Here is a 13797-nt window from a genome sequence, read left to right as displayed (position 1 = left end):
CAACTGTCCCTCAGATTCACTTGGGTATTCGACAAAGAAATGTCAATTAGCATGTGGGATATATATTATCCTAAGAAAATAGGATATGTATCTTTTCTTATATCAAATATCAATAAACGATGAAGATTTTAGAGTATGTTGAAATGACGTCACTTGTCAGTACAAGTTTTACCGGCAAGTGATGATATTAGATACCACTTCCAGACTTTTTGACTCGAAGTTCGTTAATGACTTTAAAAATAATATTTTTCTGAAGGAGAGTACTCTATTTAAAGTGTAATATTGAAGAGGTGAAAATATTCTCTTTACTTCTCTGGAAAATTGTTATATCTATGAGTGCGAACTCAATGTAGCAATGAGACTGTAATGACGTAACCGTTGTTGATGTTGTGTTGCAGGTGCAGATAGTCCGCGGCCCGAGCCCGCGGCTGGTGCTGGCGCGGCGCGTGCCCCCGCCCCGCGCGGCCTCCGCCCCGCGCCGCGCGCGCCTCGCGCTCACCACCGCCCCCGCCGACGACCCGCCCGCGCCCCTCGCGCCCCCCGCGCCCCCGCCGCAGATCGTCATCGTCAACAACCCCGGCCCCGCCGAGCCCCCGCCCGCCCCCACGCTCCCCAAGCTCGCGCTCCCCGACCAGTGGCTCAACAAGCGTCTCGACTACAAGTACTCCAACATCCCGCGCCCCCTCGCACAGTTCTCCAATACAGACTTGGGCGCGGATCTGACGCAAGAATCTCGCGCGAAGAAGTTCAGCGCTACGCGGTCACCGTCCTTGGAGAAAGACGACAAGTCCCCGTTCCTGTTGAGCGCCAGCGCCAAGTCTGATAAGGAGGTGTTCGGGTTCGATACCGAGGCGGTGGAGAAGCTGAGCGACAACATGAGTGAGAGGACTCCGCAGGAGGGGGAGGAGGCCTCGCCCAGCAACCTGAGGAGGTTCCGCTCCGTCAGCACCAGGCTCAACATGTGCAGCGTCAACGAGAGCCCGCACATCGAGGGCCAGCAGGAGAGGCTCGAGATGCAGAACTCCCCGAGAGTCTTAGAATGCAGTTCAGCGAAGGAAAAATCCTCGGTCCCTAAATTCGACTTTTCTCCGAAACTCTTAGCGGAGACCATGGCGTCGCCGCGATTCTTCACGCCCCCCGAGACTGTCTCCCCTATGTTCTTCGCCGAACCTTCACCTAAGTCCGTGTACTACGACACAGTGCGCTCACCCAAGTTCTTTCCCGAGACTCCTCGGGACGCTGCGGAAGTACCGCAGTCGCCGCGAGCGCTCGGAGACCATCTCAACAGGAATGGCATCTCAGAGAAGCCATGCTCCCCGAGAGTGCTGAACCGACCGAGTCCTAAAGTCCACAGCTATAACAAAGAAAACTATTTCACATTCGAACAGTCCTGTTTAGAGGAAGACAGAGAAACTCCGCGACCAAAGAAATACGGAGGAAGGAACTCGATAGAGAGGGAGAGATTCACCCCTCCAGCAGACAAAGAGGTCCGGAGGTACAGGAGACACAACAGCTGTGACACCAACTACAAGACTATAGAACTAAACATCAGCAAGTGTGAGGATAATAAAGAAATAGAAACGAAAAAAGGTGAAGACGTCATCGACTGCTGCATCAAAATGGATACACTGGAAATCGAACCCAAAGTCCCTGAGGAACCGAACGAACACCCGAGTCCCTCGAACACAGCGCAAGCGAGGAGACAACGACTCAAGTCCATATCATTAGACTCTGATAACGCAAAGATCATCGAACAAAACCTGGGACTGCCGATAGCGAAACAACTCAAAGATCAGATGAACGAAGCGTACAAGAACCAGGACACGAGCACCTCCTGCGAGAGCATGGACAGGTATCAGAAGACGCCCACCAACGAGAGACCCATGTTCAAATTCGAGGAGGAAAAGGATAAACAACCACCCGAGGAAGAACCCAAATCCCCGGACATCAAGCAAAAGAAGTGTCTCCGTCAAAGTTCTGACACTCAGTCCTTTTTGGACATGCCCCGGTTTTCCCCTAAGGAGTTCGAAATCACCGTTACCACCGAGGAAGGGGCGACCACCCCCGCCGAGACACAAACCAAGAAAAAAGGCAAGAACCTCAGAAACCTCCGGATAGATCTAACGAAACGAGACAGTGAACTAGAAAAGGAACTTCTAGAATTCGAAAAGTTATACACAGATGCTGAAGAGAAGAAAGTCAAAACTCCGACTTTAAAAGTCAAAGCCACATCGTTAGACTCTTCTGAAACTGTCAACCTCTCTTTGCCGCAGAAGAAAACTCTGGAAGTGCCTCAGAACTCCGTGTCGATGCCAAACACTCCGAAAAGACAGTTGAAACGAATTCTCGCGCAAAAAAATAGTAAACACGATTTTGCTGGAGCCAAACTAGGATACAACTCTATACAGTCGAATGCTGAACAACGACGCTTATACATGAAGGGGCAAGACAGTGGGATATACCTGAGAGAAAACCACGCCACCCTCATGCTATACCAGCCGGGTACGTCCCGCATGGGGTCCAGAACCATGGGGTCATTCGATGAAAACATGGCCGATTTCGAAAACACACCCGAAATTAATATAAGCGGCGCTGATAATAGAAGTTACCACGTCGACACCAGTCAAACGTTAGGCTCGAACCTACTCAACTATAAGCAAAACTTAAGTGTCTCAAGTACGAATTTGAAGACGTTACCTGAAGGTGTACCGTCGGATGATTTTGAACCGAGCGCGGAAGATGAGAAAATGTCGAAGAAATTGCATAGGAGGAACTCCAACCAGAGCCTAATGCTCAGTACACACAGCCTGCAGAGTTCTAACTGCTCCTTAAACAGCTCAGGGGCCTCCTGCCATAACCTAACTACAGTTAGGACAAGCGTGTCAAATTTCAGTTTAAATTCAGATAGTAGGAAGAAGCTGTCTTTAGAACGACGAGATTCCAACACATCTCTTATTAATACGGAACACTTGACACCGACAACTCGCGTCATTTGCTCTTCAAATACCAACGTATCGGGAGAGGTCACCAAGAACTGCCTCCTCCAGCGACGAGGATCCAACAACAGTCTCACTCTTAACATACTCTCGACAAACAACCTGAGCAGGCACTCAAGTAATACATCGTTAAATAAAGAAGCTAAACCAGGACAGAAGAAAGGGCTACTAGAACGCAGAAGTTCAAATACGTCGTTAACTCTTAACATTAACACGTCAAACCCACAGTTGTCAGTTAACAGGGGTCTGTCCGTCTCCAACTATAACCTAAACGGTTCAACTTGTAATCTGAGCAGGTATAACAGTAATCATAGTATTGATAATCCCACTACGGAACCACGGAAGGGAATTCTCGAACGAAGGAGTTCGAATACATCTCTTACTCTCAACATCCAGCCGCAGGAGCCCAGGGACTTGGAAATCGATGAAACGTTAATAGATCCGAACTTAAAAGACTTACCGCACCGAGATAAACACCGGAAGTCGCTCAGTACTGAGAACTTGATTCCAAAGTCTTATAAAAACCGAACGAGGTTACGGTCGACGGACAAAGGTGTCGGCTTTGGATCCCACGACAACTTGTGGTCATCATCTTACACTACGGAGCAAGAATACACTCAGAACCTGACTTATGTGTGCGGCGATCAGGAAAACGAGATTATTTACGCGTTCGGGAGGCAAGACGACCCCAACTTTCAGCAAGGGTTCGTCAGGAATATCACAACTAAACCACTTAGTCCGCAAAGTACGTCTGAAGATTTTAGATTGTATTTAGCGAACATGCAACATCTTCAGAACGCGTCAAGCGTGCTCACCAGACAACAGCTGCGAGATTTGAACGACGTTTTCCAAAATGGCTACTCGAAAGTCAAGTGCCATAGTCTCGGTGAGGGTCAGAACTGTTGCTGTGCCAGTCGTCTGGAAGACTTCTCGAAAGAAAACCCTCAGATGATGATCCCCGACCCGGTTCCCTCGCAGCGCTGCTCTGAGTACCAGAAGATGTTGCTCCGGAACCTGCACCAGGAGTTCTGGGATATGCCCACGAACTTCCAGGAGAAGCCGATAGTGTCCGGCTCTCATCCCAAGAACAGATACAAGACTATTCTGCCGAACGAACACTCGAGGTTCATTCTGAACGCGCCCGGCTCTGCGGAGGGATATATTAATGCCAATTTTATTAAGGTAAGAATAATTTAATTTAATTTGTCTGTTTTATCCAAAGGAGAAAAATGTAACTCTTTCACTGAAATATCTCTTCCCGTCTATCCGTCTGTCAATACGCTGTATCCTATTAACCTAATAGCTGGAGTGATATATTTCTGTTGCCGCTATAACAAAAATAATTAATCATGCATGCACTCATGCACTACCGATTTTTATTTTTTGGAAAGTCTTTCGAACTTTTATGAACTAGTCCTGTGATGCCGATATACATATACGTGCGAGTGAACCGTTTTTAAACATTATGAGGTGAAGACTCGTCTAACTAATACGACTATTGATTTCAGGGGCACGAATACACGCGCAACACGTACATCGCGACGCAGGGCCCGCTGCAGAACACCATCCACGACTTCTGGCTGATGGTGCACCAGAACACGCTGCACCACTCCCAGCCCCACGCGCCAGCCATCCAGAAGATAGTCATGCTCACCAACTTCATAGAAAACAACAGGCAGAAGTGCGAGAAGTACTTCCCACAGGAGCTCGGTGAAGAAATGCTCATCAATAACCCAGAAAACCCAGATGAAGATGATGTATTCACCATCAAGAACTGTGGGATGATCAAGAAAGCAGGCTACACTATCAGAAAACTAGACGTGGATTACAAACTAAGTGACAGTGATTGTGAAGTGACAGCTTATCATTATTGGTTCCATAATTGGGCCGATCACAAGTGCCCTAAGGATGTGAACGCCCTACTGAACCTAAGTTTGGACGTTTTGAAAGACAGTGTCTATGATTTTAGTGATCCTAGTGAGTTAGCCGAGGACCTGTGTAAGTGTGAGACTCCGAAGCAGGACTCCAAGTTTGTGTTTCCTCCGTTAGAACAACCGACCCCATGTGAAGTGACAGTTAGTGTGTCTACTCCTTTGGATTTTACTGTAGAATCGCTAAGTCCTCCGACTATAGTCCATTGCTCAGCTGGTATTGGTCGCACGGGGTGTCTGCTGGCCATTCTGAATGGTATAAAACAGTTGACTATAGAGCATAAGGTGGACGTCCTAGGTATAGTTTGTAATATGAGGTTGAACCGAGGCGGGATGGTGCAGAACTCGGAGCAATATGAACTGATACACAAAGTGCTCTGTCTGTACGAGCAGGCCTGTCTGCCCTTATAGCCCGCAGGGGGCGCCGCGATGTGTGGAGTGAGCAGGTTTACAATAGCCTACTAATGTGATAAACGCGAAAGTTTGAATTTTGGACATATGTTTGTTACTCTTTGACGTAAAAACCACTGAACTGATTTGGATGAAATTCGGTGTAGAGATAGTTTATTTTTTCTGCTTCAGTTAAGATAGCTGGAGTGATATATTTCTGTTGCCGCTATAACAAAAATAATTAATCATGCATGCACTCATGCATGACTCGATTTATGAACTAGTCTGTGATGCCGATATACATATACGTGCGAGTGAACCGTTTTAAACATTATGAGTGAAGACTCGTCTAACTAATACGACTATTGATTTCAGGGGCACGAATACACGCGCAACACGTACATCGCGACGCAGGGCCCGCTGCAGAACACCATCCACGACTTCTGGCTGATGGTGCACCAGAACACGCTGCACCACTCCCAGCCCCACGCGCCAGCCATCCAGAAGATAGTCATGCTCACCAACTTCATAGAAAACAACAGGCAGAAGTGCGAGAAGTACTTCCCACAGGAGCTCGGTGAAGAAATGCTCATCAATAACCCAGAAAACCCAGATGAAGATGATGTATTCACCATCAAGAACTGTGGGATGATCAAGAAAGCAGGCTACACTATCAGAAAACTAGACGTGGATTACAAACTAAGTGACAGTGATTGTGAAGTGACAGCTTATCATTATTGGTTCCATAATTGGGCCGATCACAAGTGCCCTAAGGATGTGAACGCCCTACTGAACCTAAGTTTGGACGTTTTGAAAGACAGTGTCTATGATTTTAGTGATCCTAGTGAGTTAGCCGAGGACCTGTGTAAGTGTGAGACTCCGAAGCAGGACTCCAAGTTTGTGTTTCCTCCGTTAGAACAACCGACCCCATGTGAAGTGACAGTTAGTGTGTCTACTCCTTTGGATTTTACTGTAGAATCGCTAAGTCCTCCGACTATAGTCCATTGCTCAGCTGGTATTGGTCGCACGGGGTGTCTGCTGGCCATTCTGAATGGTATAAAACAGTTGACTATAGAGCATAAGGTGGACGTCCTAGGTATAGTTTGTAATATGAGGTTGAACCGAGGCGGGATGGTGCAGAACTCGGAGCAATATGAACTGATACACAAAGTGCTCTGTCTGTACGAGCAGGCCTGTCTGCCCTTATAGCCCGCAGGGGGCGCCGCGATGTGTGGAGTGAGCAGGTTTACAATAGCCTACTAATGTGATAAACGCGAAAGTTTGAATTTTGGACATATGTTTGTTACTCTTTGACGTAAAAACCACTGAACTGATTTGGATGAAATTCGGTGTAGAGATAGTTTATTTTTTCTGCTTCAGTTAAGATTCTATTTCTGATACGGATGCGGATTTATCGTAAATAATAACGGATCATACCTTAATTTCAAAACATAATCGGATAACAAACATTTTTTGGAAGCCTTTTTTGAAAAGAATATTAAAAGTAATAAACTGCCGAACAGATTTGGGTGAAATTTTAAAGTTAAGCTAGTACTAGACAACTTATTAACATACTTATAAATAGACCCAGACACAGAAAAAAATTATCGTGCTCATCACACAAACATGTGTTCTATATGGGAATCGAACCCACAACCTCCGGTATAGCAGTCAGGGTCACTAACCACTAGACCTACAGCCCAGTCACACTACAAAATACAGCTAATGTTATTATTATTAAATGTTTGCTGCCTTCGTAACCGCGTCAACTTTTCCTAAGTGTAGGTACTTGAGAAACTAGCGTCACACTGTTTGCTCTGTCCATTATACTCGAGAGTGCCACCCACGAGCCTTCCGCGAAAACAAATAATATTTAACTTTACAATTAATAGCTTTGTTCAAAACCTCCGTTGAAGTACATTTGTAACTTTCTATAAATAGACTACGGGCCCTATTGCAGTACTACCGGGTCTTAAAGTTGTATTATAACGGGTGTGAAAGAGATGCCAGTCTACGTCGTGTGATACGCTGTCTCTCTCTCTCACAATTGCTACAGTCTCACTTTAATATGTGTTAGGTGATCAAGTTGCTTTTTCACTTATACCATAAAAAATTAACACTTAAAAGATAAAAAAAGATGATAAATATAAACATCTCAATCTTTATTGAGTTATACGACCTTACCATGCGGTAACACATCGTTTTTTTGAATTCAGACGTCTTCAACACGAAATTCTATCTAAAATGGTTAAGCAGTTTATGACTTATTGTGTAATAGACATACAATTGCTTTTACATTTATAATATTAGTCCAGTCAACAACAGAAATCGTTTTACCTAAAGCTAGTATTTTTTCAGTGATACAGGAATTGCTATTTAGCATGTTTTAACCATACTAGGTGTCAATATTTAGTTAGCTGATAGCAAAACAGCGACTCATTGAATTATATGTACAGTAATTGGATAAAAACACAAATTTCTACAGCAATTATTTTACAATTTTTGCTCTCAACTGCTTTAAGGTATGGAACACTGACCGGTACCTTATGAGCGTGATAATACAAAATTCAATTGTGATACATTTGCAACTATTTGAAGTTCCTTTACAATAAAATTGATGGACGAATATAGGAGACTAACTTGCTGAAATTACAGAAGTTCAGAAATACTTGCATAAGGTAGATGATGGTTAGAGGCCTTTGCCCGACAGTGGGACGTATATAGGCCATAATATTAAATGGAACTTGCTCACTCCATACGAATACCAATAAAAACTTAGCACAAGTGAACTAAATATTTTATAATAATTGTTTTTACGCACTTTTTCTAGAACATTGTTTTATAGACAATTTGGAGAATGGTCGGCCATTCCTGTGTTATTTAACGAAAGGACGCTTAAGGCTCTTTGTTCACGAGGCGACGCAATACTGATACCCGACAATTTTAATGTCCAACGAGTGATATTAGCCTCTATGATTTTGTATGGGGTTGGCGCTTTCAAATTACCTGGCTCAGGGTAATTGGGATTTGGGCGACTCGTGTGCGAAAAGCCTTAAAATTCAAGGCCAACAACGGACTTTTAACTAATTTGTATATACCACAGTTTTTACAAAACTAGTAATGTATATATGTAAATGTATAATCATATTTCTTTTCCTTTTATTGTGTAAGATTTTTTATTAACACGGTTTGGCCGACAATTGTTCGCTTCACTATATTTTAAGGTTTGTGTTAGTCTATTTGTGTGAAAGACGATAGAATTGAGAACTGGCAACACTCGTCATGCTCGATTTTTTTGTGCTGGCAACTACTCAAAGGGCCTTCCCAAACAATAAATTAGTCAAATCTTTTAAACATTTTACTTGTAAGTTAGTTAAGACAATTTTTAAATAGTGTAAATGTATCGGTATGATTTTAGATAAAAATGCCAAGTAGTTGCCAGCAACAAAAATATATTTTGCCAAAAAAACTTGGCAAGTGTTGCCAGTGTCAATAAACTTTAAATATTTGTGTGTAGAATAATTTTTTGTCTTTTTTTCTTGAGTCGCACAATATTTTTCTCAAATAAGTGGATTTGTTGTATATTTAATAGTTTTTAATTAATGTTTTATTAGAATATAAAAAGAAATATAGAAATAATAATTTATTCTGTGTAAGTAGATAGATTTTTTATTTTTATTTATTTTTTTCTTTGTAAAAATAGTTAAGTGGATTTTAGATGGCATTTAAAAATAAATAAAATATTAATGTATAATAATATGTGTGTATGTGTATTTTTTTTATTTAAATTTATGAAATGAAATATACAATGTAGTACAAGATTATTTTACCTTTCTTTTTCTTTTTTTTAGTATGACTGTTAGTCTTATGTGAATTGTAATTAATGTAAGGACGGGCGCGCTAATTAATCTGGCTTTGTTTACAAGTTAAATTAATTAACAAAATATACATTTACAAAATGCGACAGCGTTTAGCAAGGTTTACAAGTACGAGCTTATCTATACTAATATATAAAGCAGAAGAGTTTGTTTGTTTGTTTGTTTGACCGCGCTAATCTCAGGAACTACCGGTTCAAATTGAAAAAATCGGATAGGAGCAAAGATACAATGGAAAATGTGAAAAAAAACGGGAATAGCGATTCATCTTCGAGGGCTACCGTTCAAAAATTCCTAACTAGTATCTTCTAACCACGCGGACGAAGTCGCGGGCAACAGCTAGTGATTTAATATAAGAACTAACCATTTTTACGTGCGGTAACGCGCAGTAAAAGGGCAGAATACAAACATTATAAACAATTGCAGTCTGTACACGAGTTACACATCTCCTCGCTAACGCTGACGAATCCCTCAAATGTATTGAACTGACAAGTCACAGTCACGTCACTTGCCGACAAGGAATGTCATTCTCATACATTTGAAGTTTTCTGTTGTAGTCTAGAGCTTCTGTAATAAGTTACCTACATGATGATATCGACTGACAAGACGATGTTTCATCGCTTTCTTTATAAGACTGGTGCTTTGCGTTTTCGTGCAGTCGGCAACAATTACATACGCCATTTTTATAAGTATTATATTTATTTTGTCAGATCATTGCTATCTTTAGTCACCAATAACGCTAAGATCCACAGTCGATAAAACACTTTTATCTCAATTATTTGGTACCTTTTGACTTTCCTACAAATTGAACTGAGCAATACAAAATGTACCGAAGACCTATAAACTTCAAACGCGGTTGTCCAACCGGCTGTGCTATCTAAACTTGCGAGTCAAACTATAGTAAAATGAGCATTTATATATAATTCGCACGCCTCAGTAAGCTGTCCCTAAGATAATATTACAAACATTAACTAATAACTGTCCGAAATATAATCAAAATAATAAAAAATACCGTTACAAAATCCAGTTTACAATCAAAAAGTCTTTTCTTTTCAAAATATTGAATAAAATTTATAATATATACGAGATACCTAATTTGTATGATAAGTTCTTAATAATGTCAACTAACTTGTTTATTTTAATTGTACCACATTTTGACCATGTTGCGGACATGAGGCGTCACACGTGCGGAGGATAGAAATGTGAACTATGGTCACCCATCCAGATATCAAGTGGTTGAGGCGTTGCTTGACTTCTTATATCTTCGTCTGTTTCATTTTAGGTTCTGTGGACTATATGCTCTTAATCATTTTGGATGTAGTTATGTATATATTATGCATATACTAGCTGTTCCGGCGAACTACGTAGGTACCGCCTAACAGTCGATGATGTCTTTGCACAGTGGGGCCAAAATATTAAGGGTGAGCAACCCTTATAACTTAGGGGTATGAAAAATAGATGTTAGCCGATTCTCAGACCTACTGAATAAATTTTGGTAAAAATCGGTAAAGCCGTTTCGGAGGGGTACGGTAATTACTAACATCGTGACACGCGAATTTTATAAATAAGATTTCGATATTCTCAATATCTTGGGCTACAATAATTCCAAGACCACTGACAAATAGTCAAAGAAAACTTGAAGAAACCTGCTCCCTAATATTGAAATTAGAAATTGCCTAAACCTAGCGCGGTGATCAACGTTCAAACCTTCCCTTCAAGAATACGTCTGTGCATTATACAATCATTACAAATTATGTCACTTTACCCGGAACAAGCACGAAATATTACAAAAGCTTAATTTTAACGAGTGACTTTTATTTATTTGTATTGATAAGAGCAGCTTCAAGTTAATGCCAAAAGGTAGACGACCTTGTGAGATGTACACGAGGTTACAGGTTCGAAACCCGACTGTGGGCGGAGGCGAATTTATTTCAATGTCATTGTTCATTATGATCGATATTTAAAAGATTTTTTTTTCTCCTTCACACTATTTTTAATTTTCAGTTGTGAGATAAGGAGAGAAAGTTGTTAGTCTGTGATTATTAAGAACTTGTAGGCAGTCTTAATTAATTTATTTATTTACACGAACAATGTAATGCTACCTACACACAATTAGAAAACCAATCCTTACTTAACAAGGTTTTTGTTTTATAATAGTTGCAAGATGAACATCATCTGCAATACTGTTATGGTTCTTGAGATACAGCCTGATGCCAGACGGAAAAACAACCTAATAGGAAGCTGTTTTTACCCTTTTGGTACTAAACCCCAAAATATGACCAAGACGTAGACAAATTACAAAGGTTGAATGTCAAAGGACCAGTTTTACCTCAACAATGTTATACACAGCCCTAATCTATGCCGTTGTCAAACAATTTTGAATATTCACGTGACACAAACCCGTCTCTGTCACATTATTGTACTATGTCCCGTAGCAACACGTGCGCGTGCGCAGCTGGGGGGGGTGGCTGTATCCGGTTTGACTGGAAGCCCACTCCGTCGTAGATAGTCCCAAAACCCGTATTTAATTTTCATTTTATAGTTTATACATATTGATCATTTGAATATACATAATTATATTGAAGACGTTTAAGATGAGGTTTTGCTAAATTGTGTTCAAGTAAAAAATGTAAATAAAGTCATTACAAATATTTACAAAGTTTTTTTTAACGAGTGACTTTTATTTATTTGTATTGATAAGAGCAGCTTCAAGTTAATGCCAAAAGGTAGACGACCTTGTGAGATGTACACGAGGTTACAGGTTCGAAACCCGACTGTGGGCGGAGGCGAATTTATTTCAATGTCATTGTTCATTATGATCGATATTTAAAAGATTTTTTTTTCTCCTTCACACTATTTTTAATTTTCAGTTGTGAGATAAGGAGAGAAAGTTGTTAGTCTGTGATTATTAAGAACTTGTAGGCAGTCTTAATTAATTTATTTATTTACACGAACAATGTAATGCTACCTACACACAATTAGAAAACCAATCCTACCTTAACAAGGTTTTTTTTTGTTTTATAATAGTTGCAAGATGAACATCATCTGCAATACTGTTATGGTTCTTCAGGTTCTTGAGATACAGCCTGATGCCAGACGGAAAAACAACCTAATAGGAAGCTGTTTTTACCCTTTTGGTACTAAACCCCAAAATATGACCAAGACGTAGACAAATTACAAAGGTTAAATGGCAAAGGACCAGTTTTACCTCAACAATGTTATACACAGCCCTAATCTATGGCGTTGTCAAACAATTTTGAGTATTCACGTGACACAAACCCGTCTCTGTCACATTATTGTAATGTGTCCCGTAGCAACACGTGCGCGTGCGCAGCTGGGGGGGGGGAGGTGGCTGTATCCGGTTTGACTGGAAGCCCACTCCGTCGTAGATAGTCCCAAAACCCGTATTTGATTTTCATTTTATAGTTTATACATATTGATCATTTGAATATACATTAATTATATTGAAGACGTTTAAGATGAGGTTTTGCTAAATTGTGTTCAAGTAAAAAATGTAAATAAAGTCGCTGAGATTCGTGGATTTTTAGATGCTCCGTGCGAATAAAGTGTACAGTTAAAAATAAATGTCGAAACAACTGTTGATAGCTGCAGATAACGTAGATCAAAAGATACACGAAAAGAAAGCTGCAAAAAACCTTGGATCCGATAAATGCTTGTACGACGCAGGGATCGAACCTGTGACTGTCGACTGTCGATCTATCACGGTTCATGAGATACAGCCTGGTGACGGTCGGTCGGACAGACAGCAGTGCCTTACTAACCATTTGGAACTCTCAACACTAGCCAATCAACGGGTTTATCTTTCTAGTCCAAATATAATAATAATACCTAAATAAGTGGAATTTCAAGTGACCGCACTTCAGCCACAATATTTACAAAGCAGTGACGTCATACCCCCCCCCTCTCCTAAACTTTACTGCGCTTTATTTAAGTACGTCAATACTTGTCTTGTCAGAAAAAAATAAGTATGTTTTTACACAGGCGTCAAAGCGCTGTGGTCAGTTAGATAATTGGCTTTTACCAAGTATTTTGTATTATTGGTAGTTTATAAACTTCTTGTCGTATGGACTCTCGTGTTGCCTAGGTAACTGGGTTGAGGAGGTCAGATAGGCAGTCGCTCCTTGTAAAACACTGGTACTTAGCTGAATTCGGTTAGACTGGAAGCCGAAAAAAGATTTTGGGAAAAGGCTAGGCCGATTATGTCGTATGGTTGATGTACAACCTGATGACAGTGTCTAAGCCGCCCTTAGGCTTTAAGTTCTGAGCCAGAGTCGCACAAAGCATGCGCGAGCGACCCCGTGGCTCTGGCTCAGGCGAAAGAAGAGGTTTGGGGTATTTTTAGTCGGCGAGTGTCAAAATCAACAAGTTTTAAAACAAATACTCCGTTTTTCAGGCATTTTTAAAACGTTATCGTAATGACTCTAGTTGCGCGGTTCCACAATGGGCTTTTCCAGACTTATGTTTTTTGATATAAGCCTCTTTAGCACTGATTTTTATACCAAAATGACATCACGTGTCCCTTGTCAGTAGTTCACTCAGATGATACTTATTTCGCCATTACATTGTCCTTAAGCAGTGATAATC

At 41.1% G+C, this 13797-nt stretch overlaps 1 protein-coding gene across 1 annotated transcript; it reads left to right on the top strand.

Annotated features, from left to right (window-relative positions):
• The first annotated feature begins 143 nt into the window (after positions 1-143).
• On the top strand, positions 144-6922 carry LOC113502708. The gene is made up of 5 exons (XM_026884360.1): positions 144-155; positions 399-4178; positions 4505-5337; positions 5410-5431; positions 5693-6922. Exons 1-5 carry the CDS (start codon positions 144-146, stop codon positions 6524-6526), a joined length of 5481 nt encoding a protein of 1826 aa, XP_026740161.1. The 3' UTR covers positions 6527-6922.
• Positions 6923-13797: the final 6875 nt, after the last annotated feature.

This window comes from Trichoplusia ni, chromosome 17 (genome assembly GCF_003590095.1).
Source record: "Trichoplusia ni isolate ovarian cell line Hi5 chromosome 17, tn1, whole genome shotgun sequence".
Lineage (NCBI taxonomy): Eukaryota > Metazoa > Arthropoda > Insecta > Lepidoptera > Noctuidae > Trichoplusia > Trichoplusia ni.
The sequence above is the reverse complement of the archived record's forward strand: the minus strand, read 5'-3'. Positions and strand labels throughout refer to the sequence as shown.

What these genes read in the sequence shown, in the direction of transcription:
- LOC113502708 (XM_026884360.1), top strand. An exon ending in TTAATGCCAATTTTATTAAG is followed by an intron (nt 4,179 to 4,504) that starts GTAAGAATAATT and finishes TATTGATTTCAG; the next exon opens with GGGCACGAATACACGCGCAA. An exon ending in TGAATTTTGGACATATGTTT is followed by an intron (nt 5,432 to 5,692) that starts GTTACTCTTTGA and finishes TATTGATTTCAG; the next exon opens with GGGCACGAATACACGCGCAA.